General features: G+C 23.5%; 1 protein-coding gene across 5 annotated transcripts in view; it reads left to right on the top strand.

Annotated features, from left to right (window-relative positions):
- Positions 1–24,534, top strand: part of LOC117171662 (E3 ubiquitin-protein ligase RNF19A-like) — a 63,221-nt gene extending 38,687 nt beyond the window's left edge. For 4 of the 5 annotated variants that reach the window (XM_033359169.1, XM_033359171.1, XM_033359170.1 and 1 more), the window contains exons 9-12: positions 4,418–4,616; positions 9,084–9,279; positions 15,036–15,201; positions 23,948–24,534. In XM_033359169.1, the coding sequence (XP_033215060.1) occupies positions 4,418–4,616; positions 9,084–9,279; positions 15,036–15,201; positions 23,948–24,334 (948 nt within the window). In that variant the 3' untranslated portion in view covers positions 24,335–24,534. Of the gene's footprint in view, positions 1–4,417; positions 4,617–9,083; positions 9,280–15,035; positions 15,202–23,922 lie in introns of all 5 variants that reach the window. The other variant, XM_033359174.1, reaches the window with a different exon arrangement.

Here is a 24,534-nt window from a genome sequence, read left to right on the forward strand (position 1 = left end):
CGTTTAAGGGTTAAGATATTTTGAGTCTTCGTGTATAAAATTTACCCACTTTCGGTCATTTCGAGGGGGATTAAAGTATAATGTTTTGCAATCGAGCGCAGATTGAAGTACATACTTTGTGATTTGCTATCGAAAATCCAAAATCTATATTTAAGATCCTAGGTCAATAAAAAGGATAATATCTCCGAAACTACGATCGACAAAATGGGCCTTTCTGCTAACCATCACAATTTATATTCTGAAATAACATAAGTTGCTTCTTTGTCCAGAATTTTCAAAGAATTTTCATTGACTTTGCACTTTCTTTCTCTATTTTCCTTTTTTTAAAAGAATTCTATAGTAAAATCCAACTATGTTTGGTTGTAAGTTAATTATTTTGATTTAAAAAGTCTACTGTTAGAATTTATGGTTCAGAATTAATTTCTTTTGGTTATAAATTCTTTTTGGATTGAAAATTCGTCCTTTTAGATTCAAAATTCATCTTATGCTAGAAAATTCATCCTTTCTGGTTGAAAATTCAACTTTTGTGATTAATTAATTAATGAATGAATTAATCTCTGTTGGTTAATAATTCTATTATTTGGTGGAAAGTTAAATTTATTTTTTCAAAATTGAACTATTTTGTTAAAAAATCTTTTTTTTGTGTCGAAAATAAAAATGTTTTGTTGAACATTCGTCTTTTTGAATTGTAATTTTTTTCTTTAGGATTGAAAATTCATCTCTTGTTAGAAAAGTAATGTTTTTTCATAAAAAATGTTTACTGTTTGGTGGGAAATTGAATTAATTGGTTGAAAATTAAATTATTTTGATAAAAATTATCTTTTTTTGATCGAAGATTCGTCTTCTTCGATAGAAAATCAATCTTTTTTAATTGAAAATCGTAATTTGGGAGAGAAGTCATCTCTTCTGATTGAAAATTCGTCCCTTTTGGTTGAAAGTTGATTAATTTTAATTGAAGTCTACTATTATATTTTTGATCCACAATTAATCTCTTTTGGTTAAAAATTCTACTATTTGGTGGAAAATTTAATTAATTTGTCGAAAATTCAAATGCTTTCTTAAAAAGTCGTTTTTTCAATCGAAAATTCAACTATTTTATAGAACTTTCGTCCTTTTTTGCAAAGAAAACTCGTTTATTAATTTTAATTGAAAAGTCTACTATTATATTTTTTATCCAGAATTCATCTCTTTTGGTTAAGTATTCTACTATTTGGTGGAACTTTATAGAAAAGTTATCCTTTCTGGTTGAAAATTCATCCTTTGTGCTTGAGTTATTTTTTTTTTTTAATTTAAAGTATACTATATTATTCTTAGTTAACAATTAATCTTTGTTTGTTAAAAATTGTACTATTTGGTGGAAAGTTTAATTCATTTTTTCAAAATTTAACTATTTTGTTAAAAAATATTTGTTTTGTGTCGAAAATGGAAATGTTTTGTTGAACTATTTGGTGGAAAATTTAATTAATTTGCTTAAAATTCGACTATATTGATCCAAAAGTAATCTTTTTTGGTTAAAAATTCAACTTTTTGGTTGAAAATGGGTTTTCTTCGATAGAAAATTCATCCTTTTAAATTGAAAAATCTATTCTGGAAGAAAAGTTATCTCTTTTGATTGAAAATTTGTCTTTGCTGGTTGAAAGTTAATTAATTTTAATTGAAAAGTGTACTATTATTATTCTTTTTTGATAGAAAATCCGTCCTTTTGGGTTAGAAAAGTCTTCTCTTTTTGCTGAAAATTCATCTTTGATGGTACAAATTTAATTCTTTTTGATTCACAAGTGTACTAAATTGTATTTTCGATTCAGAAAAAATATTTTGATTTACAGATTTTATGGTTTGGTTGAAAACTTCATTATATTTTTTAAAATTCAACTGTTTTCTTAAAATATTTTTTTGGTCAAAAATTCAATTGTTTTGTTGAAAATTCATCTTTCTGGACAGAAAATTTATCCCTTTGAATTGAAAATTCAACTTTTTTCGTAAAAAGCATATTTTTTGGTCGAAAATTTAACTTTATTTGTTGAAAATTTGATCTTTTTAAATAAAAAATTTCTTTTTTTTTTTATTAAAAAGTCATCTGGTTTCTAAAATATTTACCTTTTCATCTTGACAATTAACCAAGTGGATTAAAAATTCCACGTTTTTTTTTTTTTGGAAAATGTAATTTTTTCTATTTGTAATCTTAGAAAATCAACCTATTTTCCCTCGTTTGAGAGAATTTCGGGCTGTTAAGTCTGAAATCACTTTGACAATAATTTAGATCATATATTTCACTTTCAAGTTCAAAAATACATAGGTGGTTTGAAACTTTATATAGTAAAGCAATTAGAGTTGAATAATTATTATTATATACGCTTAAAAGTCATCACGGGAAAAATGAAAATTTTGATTTTTTCAAATCAAATGTGTTGCAATTTATGCGAAAATTTTAACAAGTTATGAATTGCAAGGAATTTTAAAATCAAAATAATCCCGGGAAATAAAATAATAAAAGGTAATGAAGAATGTAACAGAAATTAAGTTAACTGAAATTTAATTGCAGGAACAAAAAGGAATTGTTTATCTAGATTTTTTGATTAATATTATTTTAATAATTTTTTAAAATTCAGAAATGTGACTTTAACTTTATATACTTTTGCAGATTTTTCCGATTATCTCAGTTTACTCAAATTAATCCAGAATTTATTATCGAATTTTTATTACTTTTTTAAATAGTTAGAAATGAAACTAGTTGTTTGAAAATTAATTTTTTTGTTTTATAAAATTGAACTATTCCAGTTGAAAATTTACTGAAAATTAACTGAAAAATTTGAATGTGCGTTTTTGGTTTAAAATTGATCTTTTCTCGTTCAAAATTTAACAATTTGGATGAAAATTGATATTTTTAAATTGAAAATTCACGTATTTGGTTAAAAATAGATTTTTTTGGTAGAAAATTATATTTTTCTTTGCAAGTTAATCTTCTTGTTTCAAGATTCTTCTTTTCGGTTAAAAATTGAAGTATTATAGTTGAATATTTATAATTTTAGATGAAAATTAATCTTTTAGGTTGGACAAAAAATTACTTGGTTGAAATTTAAACTTTTGTGTTGGAAATTAAATTTTTTGGTGGAAGGTTCATCATTTTAATTAAAAATTCATTTCTTTGTTTGAAATATGAGCTTTTTCATTGAAAACTTGTTTTTTCTTTGAACAAAAAAGAATTTTTTTAGTCGAAAATTTTACTATTTTTGTTTAAAATTGTCTCCTTTTTTGGTTGAAAATTATTTTGTATTTTAAACTGAAAATGTAACTATTATTATTCTAGTTGAATATTCCAAAATTTCAGATAAAAATTCATCTCTTGGTATGAACATTTGTTTTTTAACTAAAAATTTATTTATTCAATTTTGGACTGAAAAATTATCTTTTCTAGTTAAAAATTCATCAGTCTGGTTGAAGAATAGTTTCTTTAACTTAAAATTGAATTATTTATTATCTGGTTGACAATTTATCTTTTTTAGTGAACATTAATTTTGTAGTTGTTGAAAATTCAAATATTTCAGTTAAAAATTCATTACTTTTTATTTGAAAATGTAACTATTTTTTTTTAAAGTTAGTTTTTTGTAGTTGAAAGTAATCTTTTTATCTGCAAATTTAACTTATTCCAAATGGATATTCCATAGTTTTAGTTGAAAATCCTTCTGCTTGGTTAAACATTAGTTTATTTAACTTAAAATTTAATAATTTTTAAGTTTTCATTGACAGTTTATATTTTCCTGCAATACTAAGCTTACTTTGCGTTTTCTTTACGGCCTTTGATTACATCTGACGATCACAACCTTCCTGGTACTATTTTTCCATCAATGCTATCTCTCTCTTTTTTTTTTTTTTTAATTTAAATATTCTTATCCCTGAACTATCAATTATCGGAAAATGCTTTATGCGCAGCTTCCATTTATAGAAGAAAGATAAAGTTTAAAGCTAGCGCAAATAATTAAAGTTTAAGATTAGTAAAATTTCTTAAACATTTCCATGATAAAGAATTTGATTCGTTTATTGAAGAAACTGCTATTTTTGGAAAGTATTAATTTTAATTAGTATTATTAATTTTATTAGTAATGAGGACTATATGAAATTAGAAGACGTTAATATCTTGCAAACATCTCCAAAGTCCTCTAACATCCAAACTTGCAAACTTGAACTTCATTTTACCCTGGAGGGTTTTAGAGCTTCTGATTAGTTTAATAAGGTGTAATGGCTCAATTAATTTCATTGTTCTCTCCGCCACAGCATGCGTTAATTATACTAATTAACGACTAGCTCTCGAGAATTTCTACCAGCAAGGAAAGAGAGGACCCTTTCTCTACTTTTTTTTTCTTTTTTACCATGAAAAATTACGAAATTATCGAATGATTTTTGTGTGTATTTTGAACAGGTTTTAGTGTCTCCTGTCTTGGCTGGCCTTGCCGTGGGAATTGGAGTTCCCATTTTATTGTTTTACGTTTACGGTGTTGTTCCCGTATCACTTTGTCGCAGTGGAGGATGTGGTGTATCGACAAATGGATCTGGCGTTAGGTTTGAATTTGATGACGAAAATGAATTGATGGGCGCCTTAGGAGGACGAAATGTTGGAGGTATACTTCAAATTGAAATAAAGTTTCTAATTGAGCAGGTTTTGAAATTTTCAGGGGATTTTTATATGCCTGGAAAAACCGGGAGTTGTCAAGGATTTTTTTTTTTTTTTTTTGTAAGTCAGGGTATTTTTCCCCGAAAGCGTGCTTTATTTTTTAATATGCAATCTAAATTTGTATAAAAATAATTCTTTATTTGTAAAAGTAGCTTTATATTAGTGTATTTAAGAATTTTGCCTTAGAATTCTGTTGTTTTTTTTTTTAATTAAGTTTTTTACCTAAAAATAGAACTGTTCTATTTATTTTTTTTTTGGGTAAATTAATCGTTTTCAGTTGAAAATTCGTTATCTAATGGTATAAAATTAATCTTCTTGTTTTGATTAGAAATTCAACTCATGTTGTAAAGTCGTCTTTTTTTTATTGAAATTAAATATTTTTGATAAAAATAAAAATCTTTTTTTTTTTGGTTGAAATATCAACTAATACATTTTCCGTTGAGAATTCATCTTTTTTGAAATACAAATTGGATTACTTGGTTGAAAGTTATACTCTTTTATTCCAAATTAATTTTTTGTTAGAAGATTCATCATTTGAATTGAAAATCCATCTTTTTGGTTGAAAATAATTTTTTTCTTTGACTGACAGTTATTTTTTGTAATAGAAAATTTAACTTTTCAGTTTAAACTTTTAACTGTTTTGTTGAACTTCAACTATTTTGTTGAAAACAATTTTTTTTCACATTTTTTGACTAAAAATGTAACTATTTTAAATGAATATTCCATCATTTTAGACGAACATTCATCTCTTTGGCTGAATATAATTTTTTGCGCTAAAAATTTAACTATTCAATTTTTGGTTGAAAAATTATCTACTTTAGTTGAAATTGCGTGTTTTTTTTTTTTTATAGAAATTAATCTTTTTGGTTGAAAATGCAATAATTGTAAACAAAGATTAATCAATTTAGTTTTAATTTCATCTTTTTTATTTAAAATTTAACTATTCCAATCGAAGATTCATCGTTTCAGTTGAAGCTTCACTCTAACTGAAAATTCAACTTTTTTTTAAATTGATATTTTAAAACTGAAAAATTTAACTTTGGTTGAAAAAGTTTCTTTTTTAGTTAAAAATTCGTCTGTTTTTGTAGAAAATAATCTTCTTTGTTGAAAAATAATCTTTTTTGTTTAAAATTCAACGATTCCAGTTGAAGTTTTATCATTTATCTGAAAATGTAACGGTTCCATTTAAATTTTTGGTCATTTTATTCAAAAATTTATTATTTGGTTGAGCATTAACTTTTTAAACTGAAAATTTAAATATTTGACTTTTGGTTGAAAATGGATCTTTTTATGAAAGTTCAACTATTTGATTAAAAAATAGTTTTTTTTAGCTGAAAATTTAACTATTTTCTTGAAAATTCATATTTTTGGTAGAAAGTTAAATTCTTTTGTCAAAAATTAAACTTTTTGTTTAAAAATTAATCTCTTCTAGTTGAATATTGATTAATTTAGTTAAAAAATCATTTTGGTTTAAAAATTTTTGCATGGAAAATTAATTTGTTTAACTGAAAATTTAACTATTCTATTATTTTGTTTAAAAATGATATTTTTCAGTTCAAAATTCAACTGTTCGGTTGAAAAATGATCTTTTATGGTTAAAAATTCCTCTATTTATTTGAGATTTCATATATTTCGTTGAAAAGTTGTCTTTTTTGATTGAAAATTAATCTTCTTGGTTGAAAATTAAACTATTTCAGTTAGAGATTCATAATTTTATTTGAAAATTCATCAGTTTGCTTAAAAATTGTTGTTTTTAGTTCAAGTTCAACTGTCTGGTTGAAAATTTGTCTTTTTTAGTTTAAAGTTAAACTGTTTTGTTGAAAATTTATATATTTTGTTCAAAAATCGTTGTTTTTTTTTGTAGAAAATGAACTATTCTTGTTTGAAAATATATTCTTGGTGTTCGAAAATTAATTTTTTTTAATTAAAAATTTAAGTATTCCAATGAAATATTCATAATTTGAGCTGAAAATTAATTTTTTTGGGTGAAGGTTAACTTCTTTTGTCAAAAATCAATCTTTTTGTTTTAAAACTAATATTGAATATTTATTATTTTAGTTAAAAATTCATCACTTTGGTGTAAATTGTTTTCTCTGGAACTATTCGAGTAGCAGATTTTAAATATTGTATACAAAATTCTAAAAAATATTTGGTTGAAAATTTCTTTTTTTAATAATGAAAAATTGTACCTGGAAATATCTAAGATATGTGGGAAAAAAACCTGGAATTGTTAGAGATTTTTTTTCAGGATTTGAGTAGATACCCTGTACAAAAAAATTTTTTATCACGAATGCAATATGGCCAACGACAATAAAATTATTCGATTTTTATACAACTCATTTTCTAGAGCTTTTTTTCTGAGTCAGAGATTACAAATATTGTATTCAAAATTCAAAATGGCCGATCTAAGATGGTAAATTTTTTTTAAAATTTGATTCTAATGAAACTCATTTTCTGGGAAATTTTTTTGTGTAACAGATTTGAAATAATGTATAAAAATTTCTAAAAAAAAATAAATAAATAAAAAACTTTTTCTAATGAAAATTTAATATTTTGGTTGAAAAATCAACTGCTTATTAAAAATTATAGTTTTTGTTAAACATTAATTTTTGAAGTAGAAATTCAACTATTTGGTTGAATATTCAAGTATTTTGTTCAAAATTAATTTTTTGTATCGTAAAAAAATAATCTTCTTGGTAGAAGTTTCATGTTTTTTACTTGAAAATTTCTTTTTTTTATAACAAATAATTTTTTGAAGTGCCAATTTTTTTGCTGAAAAGTCGTCTTTTTTATTGAAAATTAATCTTTTTGATTGAAAATGCAAATACTTGGTTGAAAATAAAAATTTTTGTTGAAAATTCAGTTATTTTACTTAAAAAGTTAGCAATTTGAAGCGGTTTAAATTTAATTTAATATAGTACTATGAAAAATTTTACCTGAAAATATCTGAGATATTTGGAAAAAAACCTGGAATTGTCAGGGATTTTTTTCCTAAGATTTGAGTAAATACGCTATATAAAAAAAAAATAATAATAGCGGATGCAATCTTACATCGCGAAATTGTTTTACTTTTTTAATTGGATTGAAATGAAACTCATTTTCTGGAAACTATTTGGGTAGCAGATTTTAAATCTTGTATAAAAAAATCGAAAATAAAATAAAATTTGCAGCTGAAAATTTAATATTTTGGTTGAAAATTCAAATACTTGTTTAAAAATTATATTTTTTATTAAAAATTAATGTTTTAAGTAGAAATTCAACTCATTTGTTGAAAATTCAAGTATTTTTTTTTTAAATTCGTCTTTTTCGTAGAAAATTCATCTTCTTGATAGAAATTTCATATTTTTGACTTGAAAATTCAATAATTTAGTTTAAAATTGAACTATTTTGGTTGAAAATTCGACTACTTTGTTAAAAATTTAAATATTTTGTTGAAAATTTCTTTGTTTAATAATGATTAATTTTTTCAAGGCGTGGCTTAACTATTTTGTTTGAAAATCCAAATATTTGGTTAAAAATTTATGTATTTTATTCGAACTATGTCTTTTTTCGTACAAACATAATCTTCTTGGTTGAAAATTGAAATACTTGATTGAAAATGCGTTTTTTTTTTAAACAAATTTTTGCAACTAAAAATTGAATATTTTGCTAGAAAATTAAAAGATTTAGTTGAAAATTAATTTTTATCATTGAAATATGAACTATTTGTTTGAGATTTTATATATTTTGCTGAAAATTTGTCTTTTTTATTGAAAATTAATCTTTTTGATTAAAAATCCAATTATTTGGTTAAAAATATAACTATCTTGTTGAACAATCAATTATTTTACTTGAAAAGTTAGTAATTTTTAGTGGTTTAATTTAAATTTAATATAGAGCTGTAAAAAATTATATTGGAAAAAATCTGAGATATCTTGGAAAAAACTTGGAATTGTCAGGGATTTTTTTTTCCAGAATTTGAGTAGATACTCTGTATAAAAAAAATTTAATCGCAGATCTATTATGGCGAACAACGATAGAATTATGCGATTTTTATATAACTCCTTTTCTAGGTTTTTTTTTTGTTCGATTCAGAGATTACAAATATTGGATTAAAAATTAAAATTGGCCGATCTAGCATGGCTAAGTTTTATTTTTTAAAATTTGATTATAATGAAACTCATTTTCTGGTAACTATTTACAAATTTCTAAAAAATAATAAATAAATAAAATAAATAGTTTCTAATGAAAATTTAATATTTTGGTTAAAAATTCATTTTTTTCTTAAAAAACTAATCTTGTTGGTAGAAATTTCATGTTTTTGACTTGAAAATACCACAATTAAGTTGAAAATTTAACTATTTTGGTTGAAAATTCGACTAATTAAAAAGCTTTCAATTATGAATCTACATTAATAGAGTGATCTTTCTTGTAGATGCAGCGTCGATAGGTGTAGCAAGTCATCGCGGTGGAAATCCATCGATAGGTGAAGCTTCACTCTCGCTAGGAAGTGGAAGTCAGTTGGAAAAATTGGGACGTGAAAATGATCGTGAAAGTGCGAGTAATGTTGCCCTTGCCGGAACTAGCATAGCCGGAAGTATAGCTTCAAGTGTTCTTCCAGGAGGCCAAAGGTAATTTTTTTTTTTTGGAAATTCGCAAAAACTTTGTCCAGAAGATTATCTTTTTAGTTAACAATTTTATTATTAGGTTGAAAATTTAACAATTTAACAATGTTCTGGTTCGAGTTCTGCGAAAATTCCAATTTAATATAAGAAAAAAGATTTTTTTAAAACAAATTCTAAATTAAAGTTTATAGTTTATTTGTAAAATAGTGTCAAGAGTTTTTGTTTGAAAAGAGAAAATTTATTATTTAAATTACGGTCAGTTTTTCTTGTATTGTTTGTATTGTTTTGACCGGGATTTTTACGAAATTTTCAGAATATAAATGTTGTCCAACTTTGATTTCAATCTTTTTAAAAATAATTTTTCAAATTGTGATTTTTATAAATTATTTTATCATTTAGTTTAGAATGCTTAATTCGAAAATCTTTCAAAATGTTAGATTTTCGATTTTTAATTTTTAAGCATATATTTTCTTTTAAAGAATTTTAAAATGCAGTTTTAAAGGTTAAAAAAAAAATTAAAAGTTTTTAAATTCGAAGATTTTTTTTATATAAAACAGGGCGGCCGCCGGACCGGGAAACCGGAAATTTTACGAATTTTCTGAAGAAAAATCTACCCAAGTTCGATTTTAACAGTTTTTTAAACAATTGAAGTGCAGTTTTGAGGATTTCAACAATTAAAAATTAAAAGTATTTGAAGTGGAAAATTTTTTGATAAGAAACAGTTTTATTTCATCAACTGTAAATATAAATAAATAAATTATTTTTTAAATGGATCTCTACCCTAGTTATAGAAATCTGAACAATAATTGATTTGACGAAACAATGTTAAATCCGTTCAAAATTTAAGAATCTTCAGATTGTAACTGTTTCAATCCAAAAGTCTTGATAAGAATTTAAATTAATATATCATTCATTCAGATAATTTTAATTTTAAATTACAAATTTTCTTGATTTATCAATCATATATTTTTAATTCAGAGTTTCAGCTCTTCCTTTAAATTATTTTTTATACTAAATTTAATAAATAAATGTATTCATATATTATTTCTATTAATTTTTTCAGCTATTAAAAAATGTAAACGTGCATTTTTTTCAACTTGAAAATAAATCCATGATAATATAATAGTCATCATTAAAGGTTTTTATTAAATTTCAAATATTATGAGTCTAAATTATTTAATTTTTATCCCATTTAATTTGAAATTTCTTAATATAGAAGATTTTTGAAGAACTTTTAATCTTTTAGCGTTGCAATTGTAATTGTTCTAATTAAAAAATGTTTAATTAATAAGTGAAAAATCATTTTCAATTTTCCTATGAATCTTGAACAATTTTTTATTTGTTTGATGTCTTTCACATTTCTTGAAAGAATTCTAAATTTTTGTTTGAAATCTGCAAAAATCTACATTTCATTTTGAATTGTTATTTATAAATTCAAATTAAATTTTTTGTTAATTTGCAGGATTTTCCAAACCACTTCTAGATATTTCAAGATTTTAAAATACAATTTTATTTGCATTTCATTTGACATTGTTTAATTTAAGCTTCCACTTGGTACGTGTAAATTATTGAGCATTTTAATACACAATTTTTGAATTGAAAAACTTTTAAACTTCAATTTTAAAATTTTGAAATTCAAGGTTTCCACTTTGAATGCTTTAATTCGTTGTTTATTGTTTACTACTTTATATGGAAAAAATGTTTAGAATATAGTTTGATTTTTTAAATTTCATTGGTAGTGAAAAATGTTTGCGAGCCGGGAAATGACCGGGAATTTTTTTATTTGTTTAAAACGGCCACCCTGTAAAAACTTTTCTATTTTTTACAGAAAAAATAACAGAGCCATATTTTCAAATTAAAAAACCAATTGCTTTAAGGAAAAAGCGACTTATTTTTTAGTTTGTCACTTCAACTGTTTTCTTTTCTTTTATTAAAATTTTATCCTTCGAAGTTTTTTCTCTTTGGTTGAATTTGAACGATTTTGTTAAAAATTGATTAACTCTAAATTTAACTTGTTCATTTTTGGTTAAAAATTCGCCTCTTTTAGTTTAAAAATCCATCATTTGGATGAAAATTCATGTATTTTTTTAAATTCGTCTTTTTGGTTGAAAATTAATCGTGTTGTAATTAAACATTTTATGGTTTTGGTTGAAAAATCATTTTCGATTGAAAATGTAACTATGTTATAAAAATTCGTTTTTCTTTTGTTGAAAATCGATATTTTTAGATTTGAATTTAACTATATATATGAAAGTTGATTTTTTCAGAAAATTATTCTTCTTGTTTGTAAATTCCTTTATTTTGGTTAGAAATGTATATATTTAGGTCAAAATTTAACTAGTTTGTTAAAATACCAAAATTTTTTGGGGCTAAAAATTAATTTTTAGTTAGAAATTCGACTTTTTGTTAAAAAAATTAATCTTCTTGTTTGAAAATTCATCTTTTTGATGAAAAATTCAAGTATCTTATTCCAACCTCCTTTTTCCGGTTCAACATTTTTTAAGTTGCAAATTCATTTTTTTCGATGAAAATTAAACGATTTTTCTTTCAAAATTGATTTTTTTTTTCTATTTATTAAAAATTAATTTTGGGACTTGAAAATTAAGCATTTAATTAAAAGTTCGTATTTTTTGTTTAAATTTAATTATTTTTTATTTAATAATATAATATTTAAAGTCTTTCTTCTTTGGAATATCAGCTATTCAATTTTTCGTTGAAATTTTATATTTTTTGGCTTAAAGTTACACTACTTTGTTAAAAAGTAATTTTTTCGGTGAAGATTCATTACTTTAGTTGAATTTTTTTTACCTTTTTCTATCTTTTTACCTTTTTTAGTTATAACTTTAAACACTTAGTTGGAAATTTATCTATTTTGTTTAAAATTTATCTTTATTCTTTGAAATTTCTAATATTTAGGGAAAAAATAGAGAATGTTATCAAAACATGTACTTTGAATTTTTAAATTCAGAACTACGCAAGGAAGTGCATCACTCTTTTACTTTATTTTACAAACAATTTATGAACTTTTATTCATATTTTTTTTTAAAATAGCAATTTTTCATATAATAAGTTTGAATTTTTGCAGAAATATTTCCTATTTGGTAGAAAATTTATTTTTTGTTAAAAAATCTTAATTTTATGTTGAAAATTCAATTGAAATCTTTTTGGCTGAAAAATCAACTCTTTTTGAAAATTTTCATTTTTCTTGGACCGAAATGCAACTGTTTGGTTGAAAACTTAACAATCTCGTTAAAAAGTCAAACTTTTTTTATAAAAATTCGACTATTCAGAAGAAAATCAACTTATTATTTACAATTCTTATTTTGGGGTTGAAAAGTCAACTGGAATCATCTTTGGCTGAAAATTAAACTATTTTGTTTGAAGATTTTTTTTTATTCATCGGTCTTAGAAGAGATTTCATTTTTTGTGAATAAAAATGCAACTATTTGGTTGAAAATTCTGCCGTTTTGTTGAAAATTTAACTATTTCGTAGTAAATTAAATATTTTGGTGTTGAAAAGAGAACTGGAATCTTTTTTTGATGAAAATTCAACTATTAAAAATTTCTAAAATGAAAATCCATCTGTTTTAAATCACTTTGTAGAGAAATAATTTTTTTTTTAGATTTATATTTTTAGTTGAAAATTCACTCAGTTGGTTGAAAATTAAATTCCTTTGTTGAAAATAATTATTTTTTTATTTATTGAAAATTCGTTATTTTGATTAAAAATTTATTTCATAGGTTGAAAAATGATCTATTTGATTGAAAACTTGTTTTTTCTTTGGATGAAAAGGAATTTCTAACCAAAAATTTAATTATTTTCTAAAAACTATTTTTTTGTTTGTTAAGAATTAAATTATTATCTTTTTTTTTGATGAAAATTCAAGTATTTGATTCATTTATTTATTTTTATTTAGAAATTATACTATTTTTTCAAAAATTAATGCAATTTGTGAAAAATTTGTATTTTGGTATAAAATTAATCTTTTTTAAGAGAAACAATTTTTTCCTTTGAAAGTTAATCTCATTGTTTACAATTTTTTCTTTTTGTTTGAAAATTTAAGTATTCCAGTTAAATATTCATCATTTCAGTTAAAAAATTCATCTTTTAGGTTTAAAATAAATTAACTTAGTTGAAAAATAAACTCTTGGTGAAAATTATTATTTTTTTTATTGATGGTTCATCATTTTAATTGAAAATTTATTTTTTTATTTGAAAAATGAGCTGTTTGATAGAAAAATTGTTTTTCCTTTGGATGAAAAGAAATTTTTTTAAAGTTAACTTCACTATTTTATTGGAAAATTGGTTTCTCTTTTGTTTGAAAATAATTTTTTTGTAAAACTTAAAATGAAAATACTATTCTAGTCGAATATTCCATAATTTTAGTTAAAAATTCATTTTTTCGATGGAATATGGATTTTCTCAACATAAAACTTAATTATTTAAGTTTTGGTTTGACAATTTATATTTTTAAGCAAAAATTATTTTTATTGCTGTAAAAAGTTCAACTATTTCATTTGGAGAGTCATTGCTTTGGTTGAAAACTAATTTTTTTGGTTTAAAATTCGACTATTCCAGTTGAGGATCCATAAGATTGAACATTGATTTTTTTAATGAAAATTCTTCTTTTTGTTATAAATTTAAGTATTTCAGTTAAATATTCATAATTTTAGTCAAAAATTAATTTTATTTGCTAAAAATGTAACTAAAAATTCATGTATTTTGTTTAAAAATTGTATTTTTCCGTAAAAAATTGAATTATTTTAGTTAAATATTCATAATTTAATTTGAAAATTCATCTGTTTGATTTTGTTTATTCATTTATTTTGAAATTTTTTTCTCTGTTTTGTTAAAGGTTGATTAAAATGAACGTCATGATTTTAAATTTGTACATGAAATACTGCTTTATTCCGCCTGCTATTTGAATATTAATAATCAAGGAAAGTTAAAAATTCGCCAGGGAAAAATCAGGGAATTTTGAAAATTAACTAGCAGTAACTAGCTACTAGTTTCGCCACCTGGTGCCGAAAATAAAGACTAGAAAGAGTAGGTACAATTTTAAAGAATAATTGTAATTTTTGCATAAAAGTGTTTTTACGATTTTTTTGTGAAATATAAAACCATGATTAAATACTAAAAACAAATCTTCATCAAAAACAAATGGTTTTAGATAGAATTTCCATCTTATACCGTGAAAAAAAGCATTTTTGTGAGGTTTAAAAAAACAATTATTTCACTATTTAATGTAAGTTTCAATGCATCGTAAGCTTAAATAAACTTTAATTAATGCATTTAGTGACAAATTTTATCCAGATTATGCAAATATTTTATCTATAAATTAATAAAAGTTTACTTTGAGTTAATTTTTCCCTTAAAATTAGTCCATTTAAGTTTATAATCTTTAGTACATTTACAATAAATAGAACAATAATTGTTATTTTGTTAGAAAAATATTTCTGCCAAAAAATGTATTTTTTTTACCGTATAATATGAAAATTCAATCTAAACCTCTTTGTTTCTGATAAAGACTTATTTTTATTGTCCAATAAATAATTTTAACTTTGCGACAAAAAAAAAAAGAAGAATTGTTAAAACACTTTTATGCAGAAATGAAAATGCATCTTTAAAATCGTACCTATTCTTTCTAGTTCGGATTTTTGTCACGAGATGGCGTATCGTAGTTTAACCATTCCCAATAATCCGTTACGTAAATTGAAATACGGTCCCTAATTTAAATTTCATATTTATTTATGCCTTTAAGACTGGAAGTGCAGGCTGACGTGACATCGACACAGAGATTTAGCTTGTGCAGTGAAACTGCATCGGCCACTACTAGCCTCTCGGAAAAATCCGTCAACGCTTCAATCGCCCTGGACGATGGAGCAGCATCGACAAGGGCATTAGCTGGTTCGGTTCTCAATTTCAAAGTAAGAACACTCTTTTGGAAAGAACAATTATTTAATATTTAGTATAATTTCCCTCTTAATTTAATACGCGTACGTTCTATTTTCAAAAATGTTTAATTTGTAAGAGAAATTGTTGAATTTTTATGTAGAAATAATAATGGAAAACTTATTATTTGTAGAGAAAAAAAATTTGAGTACTTTTAAGAGATATTTAGACGTTTTGAAAAGATTCAAAATTAATTTAAAACTTAATATGATGTTCAAGTAAGTTAAACGAAGTGTGTGGAATTTTTTTTTCAGAATTTCTAAACATATTTTAAAATGAATAAAATCTTTTCTACAATTTTTAGAAAATACTGCAATTTTTTTTTTTTTTTTGAATCCTTGAAATCTTCTCGGTTCTTTCTGGACAATTCTGGAAATCTCTGAATATTTTTTTAAATATTCTGTTAAAATAATTTTTATTAATGAAAAATCATTTTCAATTTTTCTGGGAATGTTAAAAAAAGGTTTTTATTCTTTTAAAGCCTTTCACAATTCTTAAAAAGCTTCTATTTTTGTTGGAAATCTGAAAAAATCTAAATTTTGTTTTAAATTGGATTGTAGGTATTTTCACCGAAATTTGGGTACATTTCAAGTTGTAAATTAATTTTGAATCTTTTTAAAACCTCTAAATATCTCTTAAAATTACTCTAATTTTTTTACAAACAATAAGTGTTCAATTTTTATTTTAAAAGTTATTTAGAAGTTCTGAAAAAATTTCAAAAATGATTTTAAATTTGAAAAAAATGTTAATCGACTTCTAGGTTTCTCAAGATGTTGAAATAAATTTTTAAAGCTTTTCAAGGACGCTTACACTATTTAAAATGAAAATAATTTAACTTCTAATTTAAGAACTTTAAAGTTAAAAAAATTTTAATTTAAAAAAAAATGTTTCTAGTCTAAAATAACTTGATAATATAATTTTGAAATTTTTTAAAGTTTATCGATTGATTCTTTAATTTAGAGTATTGAAAATGTTAACGTGGATTTATATTTTTGGAATTTAATCTAAATTCTTGAAGTCTATCATTTATGAATGTTCATAATGTTGTTTATTTTTTATTACTTTAAATTTCAAAAATGTTTCGAATAAAGTTCGATTTTTAATATTTTCTTAACCGGGAAAAATGTTTGCTAACCGGAAAATGACCGGGAATTTTTTTACTTCGATCAAAACGGTCACTTCGTCTTTTAAACTATTTGAAATAAAAATAATGAAACTCTTAATTTAAGAAGTGTTCAATTTATTAACAAAAATATAATTTTTCAATTTTTAATATTTCTAGCTCAAAATTGTTAAAAATAATTTGCAGCTCAGTTTTAATTACTTTAAATGCAAAATTGTCTTAAACAAATTTGAACACTCTATTGAAACTTTATAAACTATTTTTAATTTTAAAATAAGTTCCAAATAATATATTTATTATTAAAGGCTTTCATTCAATTTTATTCTAAAATATTCCATTGTTAAACCATACAATTTGAAATTTTTTAATTAAGAAAAAGAACAATTACTTAATGTTTAGAAATATCTGACTGTCCATTTAAAATCAGCAATTATAAATTACAATTTTATTTTTCTATTAAAAAAAAAAATTAATTTGTAAATCAAAGTGCTGAATTTTGTTGTATAAATAACAATATTGAACACCTATTATTCTTAGAAAAAATTCGAGAAAGTTGAAGAGATATATAGATATTTAAAAAAAATTAAAAATTATTTCAAATAATTTAAACGCGGTGTTTACGCGTACCGAAAAAATCCGGCTTAGATTTAGAGGTTTTTTAAGCATTTTAACAGGCTTCGAAAAAAGATTAACTATTTAAAATCAAATTAATTTAGCTTTTAAATTGAATAGGGAGTTTACAATTTTTTTTACAAATTAATAGCTGGAGCTCAATAGAGAATTGAATTTTTCCAACATAATTATTGTTCTGTATTGAAACAGGGTATTTTCGAAAAAATTTAAATTGTAATTAGAATAGGGAATTTTACAAAAAAAGTATAATTTTTACAATTATTTGATATGGATTTGAACTGGAAATTTTTTGAAAAGCATAAAAATTCCGGATTTATGCAGGGAATTAAAATTTTTTAACAAATTCTGAGCTGGAATTAGAATTTAAAATTGTTTAAAGTGCTATAATTTTGAACACTTTTAAATTCGTTGATTGATTCTTCAATTAAGAGCATTGAAAATGATAACGAGGATTTATATTTTTGGAACTGAATCTTAATCTTTGAACTCTACAGTTTATACAAGTTTTAAATTTGGAATTTGGAAATTAAATTGCATTTAATTTAAAATTGTTTTGTTGAAAAATGTTAGTAGCTTTCATTTTATACTTGAAACAACGTTTAAACTTGAATTTTCAAAGTTTAAAATTCAAGAGTTTCACTTTGAGTGCTTTTATTTGCAGTTCAGTTTTCATTATTTCGAATGGAACAATTTTTAGATTTAGTTTTCGATTTTTCAAATTTTTTTGACCGTGAAAAAGGTTTGTGAACCGAGAGTTTTTTTCTGTGATAACAATGACTTTGGTCCCTATATTTTATCCCGTAGGGACTCTGAGGACTGTACTTTTAATTTAGCTCTCAGTTCTATAATCGGTGAGAGTATAACCTAATTATTTAGGTTTTAGTTTATTAAAAAAAATTAATTTTGATGAAAAATTTATTTCTTTGGTTGAAAAATGCGCTATTAGATTGAAAACTTGTTATTTTTTTTTGAATAAAAAGAAATTTTGTACCGAAAATTTAACTGTAATTTCAACTATTCTATTTTTTTCTTGTTCCAGTTTGATCTACTTTTGATGATATTTTAAGTATTTGGTTGTTAATTTATATTTTATATTTAAAAATTATACTATTTTTACAAAAATTAATTCAATTTGGTGGAAAATTTGTCTTTTTTGTATAAAATCAATAGTGTTTAATCGTGACCTTTTCTAGTTTAAAATTTAACAATTTGGATAGAAATTTGTCTATTCTAATTGAAAACTTCTTTTTTTTTCGTTGAAAATTTACGTATTTTGTGTAAAAAAAACTAACTTTTTGGTAGAAAATCATTTTTTTTCTTTGAAAGTTAATCTTATTGTTTAAAAACTTTTCTCTGTGATTAAAAATTCAAGTATTCCAGTTAAATATTCATAATTTCACTTAAAAATTCAGCTTTTACGTTAGAAATAAATGTACTTGGTTGCAACATAAAGTCCTTTGTGGAAAATTAATTTTATTTATTGGATATTCATCATTCTGATTAAAAATTCATTTCTTTGGTTAAAAATTAGCTGTTTGATAGAAAAAATTGTATTTTCTTTCGATGAAAAGGAATTTTTTTAAAAGAAACTCAACTATTTTATTGAAAATTTGTTTCTTTTTTGGTTGAAAATAATTTTATTCCTAGATGAAAAATATTTAATAACTTCAGTCGAATATTCCATAATTTTATTTGAAAATTCATTTTTTTTTTAACATTGATTTTCTTAACTTAAAACTTAATTATTTAAGTTTTTTTTTGACAATTGATCTTTTTTAGTAATAATAATCATTTTTTCGCTGGAAAGTTGAACTATTTTAGTTGAAGATTCATTGTTTTAGTTGATAACTCATTTTTTGTTATAAAATTCAACTATCCCAGTTGAGGATTCATAATTTTAGTTGAAAATTAAACAGTTAAGATAAACATTAATTTTTTTTTTTACTGAAAATGTAACTATTGCATTTTCTGTCTCCTTTGTTTGAAAATTCAACTATTTCGTTAAAATTCCTGTATTTTGTTTAAAAATTGTACTTTTCGATTGAAATTTAATCTTTTTATTTGAAAATTATTCTTATTGTTACAAAATGCATCTTTTTGGTTAAAAAATCAGGTATTTGGATTAAATATGCATAATTTTAGTTAAAAAATTCATCTTTTTGGTTTAAAATTCAACTATTCCAGTTGAAGATTTATAATTTTATTTGAAAATTAATGTTTTTGTTTATTTGGACATTGAATTTCTTAACTTAAAACTTAATCTTCTAAGTTTTGGGTGCCAATTTATCTTTTTTAGTAAAACTTTTTTTTCGTTGAAAATTCAAAAAATGTAGTTGGAGATGCATTGTTTTAGTTAAGAACTCATTTTTGTTTGTTAAAAATTTAACTATCTCAGTTGAGGATTAATAATTTTAGTTGTATATTTGAAATATATATTTTTGGTTAAAAATTCAAGCATTTTGGTTGAATATTCCCATTTTAGTTAAAAATTAGCATGATTTACTAAAAATGTAACTATTCCATTTTCTGTTGAAAATTGATAGTTTTTTCTAGATCAGAATTTAACTATTTGGTTGAAAATTTGTTTCCTTTCATTAAAAATTGTACTATTTCATTAAAATTCATGTATTTTGTTTAAAAATTAATCTCATTCCTTAAAAATTAATCTTTTTGATGAAATATTCAAACATTTTAGTTAAATATTCGCATTTTAGTTAAAAATTCACTTGATTAACTAAAAATGTAACTATTTCATTTTCTGGTGCAAATTAATTTTTTGTAAATTTAAAATTCCACTTTTTGGTTGAAAATTGTTCTCCTTTGATTGAAAATTCAACTATTTCGTTAAAACACATGTATTTTTGTTTAAAAATGGTATTTTTCGGTAGAAATTAAAACCTTTTTTACTTTACAAATTTATCTTATTGTTTCAAAATGCATCTTTTTCGTTAAAAAATCAAGTATTTCGATTAAATATTCACAATTTTAGTTGAAAATTCATCTTTTTGGTTTAAAATTTCACTACTCCAGTTGAAGATTTATCATTTTATTTGAAAATTCATTTTTGTTTTGTTTGGACATTGATTTTCTTAACTTAAAACTTAATTATTTAAGTGTCGGTTAAAAATTGATCTCTTGTAGTAAAAATTATTATTTTTTCGGTTGAAAGTTCAACTATTTTAGTTGGAGATTAATTGTTTTAGTTGATAACTCAATTTTTTTGCTCTAAAATTCAACTATCTCAGTTGAGGATTCATAATTTTAGTTGAAAATTCATCAGTTAAGATGAAAATTAATTTTTTATTTTAATTTAAAATTTAACTATTCTATATTTTGTTGAAAATTCATTTTTTTTCAAATTAAAAGTTCAACTATTTGGGTGAAAATTGGTCTCCTTTGTTTGAAAATTCAACTATTTTGTAAAAATTCTTGTATATTGTTTAAAAATTGTATTTTCCGATGGAAATTTAATCTTTATATTTAAAAATTAATGTTATTGTTTTAAAATGCATCTTTTTGGTTTAAAGATGCAAGTTTTTCGATTAAATATTCATAATGTTAGTTGATGACTTTTTTTTTTAAATTCAACTATCCGAGTTGAAGATTTATAATTTTATTTAAAAATTAATTTTGTTTTGTTTGGGCATTGGTTTTCTTAACTTGAAACTTAATTATTTAATTTTTTTTGTCAATTGATCTTTTTTTAGTAAAAATGATTATTTGTTCGGTTGAAAGTTGAGCTATTTTAGATGAAGATTCATTGTTTTAGTTGATAACTTATTTTTTTGTTCTAAAATTCAACTATCCCGGTTGAGGATTCGTCATTTTAGTTGAAAATTTATCAGTTAAAATGAAAATTAATTTTTTTTTGAATATAAAATGTAACTATTCTATATTTTGTTAAAAATTCATTTTTTTCAAATTAAAAGTTCAACTATTTTGTTGAAAATGGTTCTCCTTTATTTGAAAACTCAAATATTTTGTTAAAATTCATATATTTTGTTTCAAAATCGTATTTTTCGATAGAAATCTAATCTTTTTATTTGAAAATTAATCTTATTGTTTCGAGATGTATCTTTTTGTTTATAAATTCAAGTATTTCGATTAATTATTCATAATTTTAGTTGACAATTCATCTTTTTGGTTCAAAATTTCACTATTCCAGTTGAAGATTTATAATTTTATTTGAAAATTCATTTTTTTGTTTATAAAGACATTGATTTTCTTAACTTAAAACTTAATTATTTAATTTTAGGTTCATAATTGATCTTTTTCAGTAAAAATTTTTTCGGTTGAAAATTCAAATAATTTAGTTGGAGATTCATTATTTTAGTTGATAACTAATTTTTTGTTTGAAAATTCAACTGTTTAGTTAAAATTCAGGTATTTTGTTTAAAAATCGTATTTTCAGATAGAAATGTAATCGGTTTATTTGAAAATTAATCTTATTGTATCCAAATGTATCTTTTTGGTTAAAAATTCAAGTATTTCGATTAACTATTCACCATTTTAGTGGAAAATTCTACATTTTGATTTAAAATTTCACTAGTCTAGTTGAAGATTTATAATTTTATTTTTGGAAATTAATTTTCCTAATTTGAACCTTAATTATTTAAGTTTTGGTTGAAAATTGATCTTTTTTAGTAAAAATTATCATTTTTTCGGTTGAAAGTTGGAGATTCATTGTTTTAGTTGATAACTCATTTTTTTCAAAATTTAACTATCCAAGTTAAGGATTTATCATTTTATTTGAAAATTCATCAGTTAAGATAAACATTAATTTTTTTTATTAAAAATATAATTATTCCATTTTCGGTTGAAAATTGATTTTTTTCAAATTAAAAATTCCACTTTTTAGTTGAAAATTTGTCTCCTTTATTTGAAAACTCAAATATTTTGTTAAAATTCATATATTTTGTTTCAAAATCGTATTTTTCGATAGAAATGTAATCTTTTGAAAATTTATCTTATTGTTTCAAGATGTATCTTTTTGGTTAAAAATTTGAGTATTTCGATTAAATATTCATCATTTTAGTTGAAAATTCTACTTTTTGCTTAAAAATTTCACTACTCCAGTTGAACATTTATAATTTTATTTCACAATTAATTTTTTTGTTTGAACATTGATTTTCTTAATTTGAACTTTAATTATTTAAGTTTTGGTTGAAAATTGATCGTTTTTAGTAAAAATTATCATTTTTTCGGTTGAAAGTTGGAGATTCATTGCTTTAGTTGATAACTCATTTTTTCCAAAATTCATCTATCCAAGTTGAGGATTTATCATTTTATTTGAAAATTCATCAGTTAAGACAAACATTAATTTTTTTAATTAAAAATATAATTATTCCATTTTCGGTTGAAAATTGATTTTTTTTTTCAAATTAAAAATTCCACTTTTTAGTTGAAAATTTGTCTCCTTTGTTTGAAAACTAAAATATTTTATTACAATTCATATATTTTGTTTCAAAATCGTATTTTTCGATAGAAATGTAATATTTTTATTTGAAAATTAATCTTATTGTTTCAAGATGTATCTTTTTGGTTAAAAATTCAAGTATTTCGATTAAATATTCATCATTTTAGTTGAAAATTCTACTTTTTGGTTTAAAATTTCACTATTCCAGTTGAAGATTTATAATTTTATTTGAAAATTCAGTTTTACAGTCTCATCATTTATGATTGAGAAAGTATTAGAATTGTTGGAAATTTGACATCACAGTTTTTCAACGGATCTCCACGTTTCGAGACCCCCTGAATTCGAAAATCAGGTTTTTACGATGGCGTCTGTCTGTCCGTCCGGCCGTCCGTAAACACGATAACTCTCGAAAAAATGAATGAATGAAATCTATCTTTGGCATACTTTTTTTAGGTCCTAAAAGAAAGGACGAGTTCGTTAACCAACCATTTTTGATAAAAATTCAAAAAGTGAGCGCATTTTGAAAATTTTTAAGACCACTTTTTTCTGAATTTGAAAATTCTATGTAGAGATATTTATATTATTAAAAAGAACAAACACTTTATCCTTATTACTTTTTTCGACAAAAAGAAAATTCTCCGAGATATAGCTTTTTGAAAATTTTTTAAATCAACCGAAAATCAAAATTTTAAACCAAAAAACGCACGATATGAAAAAAAGTCAAGAGAAGATAAACATTTCATTTAAAAAGACCCACAAGATTATCATGATAAATTTTTGGATTTTCTTCAAAAATCAAAAATTCAAATTTTAATTGCACAAAAAAATAATGAAAAATAAAAAATTCCATTTTGTAGACAAACTATGTAGGATAAGAAAAAAGACGAATTAACAAAAATTGTTATCCCAAAAAAAGATCTACAATTTCGTTAAGCATCACTTCTTGATAGGACGCGTACCTTTTGTTTTATTCGTGAAAAATAACGTTGAAAAAAATAAAATAAAATAAAAATGTGTGGAAAAACGACGAAAGTTAGGAGAAAAAAATTCAACAAAACCTGTTTACAAATGTCTGTCAAAAATCGAGCGCGCAGCGCGAGTGTCACGATGAGAATGTGTACGTCAAAGCCTACATAGCTCTGAGAAACTTAATCTTTGACTATACATAATTAAGTCGACAATTCAGAATATGAAGACGCATATAAATACTGCCGTCTAAAAGAGATCTTTTTGATAAAGTTTTTTTTTAAGAATTCCAAATGCAAAGAATAATTATCTGAGTGCGAAGCGCGAGATCGCGCTCAAACTTGCGAGCGAAGTTTTGGTTGACAATTGATCTTTTTTAGTAAAAATTATCATTTTTTCGGTTGAAAATTGGAGATTCATGGTTTTAGTTGATAACTCATTTTTTTGTTGTTCTAAAATTTAACTATTCCAGTTGAGGATTGATAATTTTAGTTGAAAATTCATCAGTCAAGATGAAAATTAATTTGTTTTTTTTTTTTTTTTACTTAACATTTTTAGTAAACCAAGTCTCATATTCGTACAGATCGAAGGCAGCTCGATCACTAGTGGTCCAAGTGTGGAGGGCGAGCAGACACCAGCTCTCGCTGAATGCAATGGTGATTCGGCGGCAGGTCAGGCGGCTTCTTTGAGTTCACTCGATGAAATAGCGCCGGGCTTGGCGAAGCGTTCACGTCGAAGACCAAATTTGGATCTGGATCGGCAGCAGAGCGAGTCGAGCAGTTGGACCGTTTGCGAGGAGGAGGACGGTGGCTCCGAGCGGGTTCGCTTTGACCATCATGTCAGTTTTATCGAGGCTGATGGAGAGAATGGAACGAGCAGTGTTCCCAGAGGTCTTGGGAGGCGCAAGCGAAACAAGGAACACGAGCAACAAGAGGAGTCGCAAAAGACTTTGCGACTACTCAACACGTAAGAGTTAAGAATGTCAAGCAAAGCACGGTTTTTCTCCATAAAAATTCAAATTGTGTCTGAATTTTGCGCCTAGAAGTTCCGATCGTACTTTAAAATAATAACCATTGGCGGAAAAAGCCTTTTCAGGGTCTTTTGAAGGAGGCTTGTGCGTTACAATTGGCCGAAAATGACGGTGAAATATAGTTTAATTCTAGTTTTGAC

Source organism: Belonocnema kinseyi, chromosome 4, assembly GCF_010883055.1.
Source record: "Belonocnema kinseyi isolate 2016_QV_RU_SX_M_011 chromosome 4, B_treatae_v1, whole genome shotgun sequence".
NCBI lineage: Eukaryota > Metazoa > Arthropoda > Insecta > Hymenoptera > Cynipidae > Belonocnema > Belonocnema kinseyi.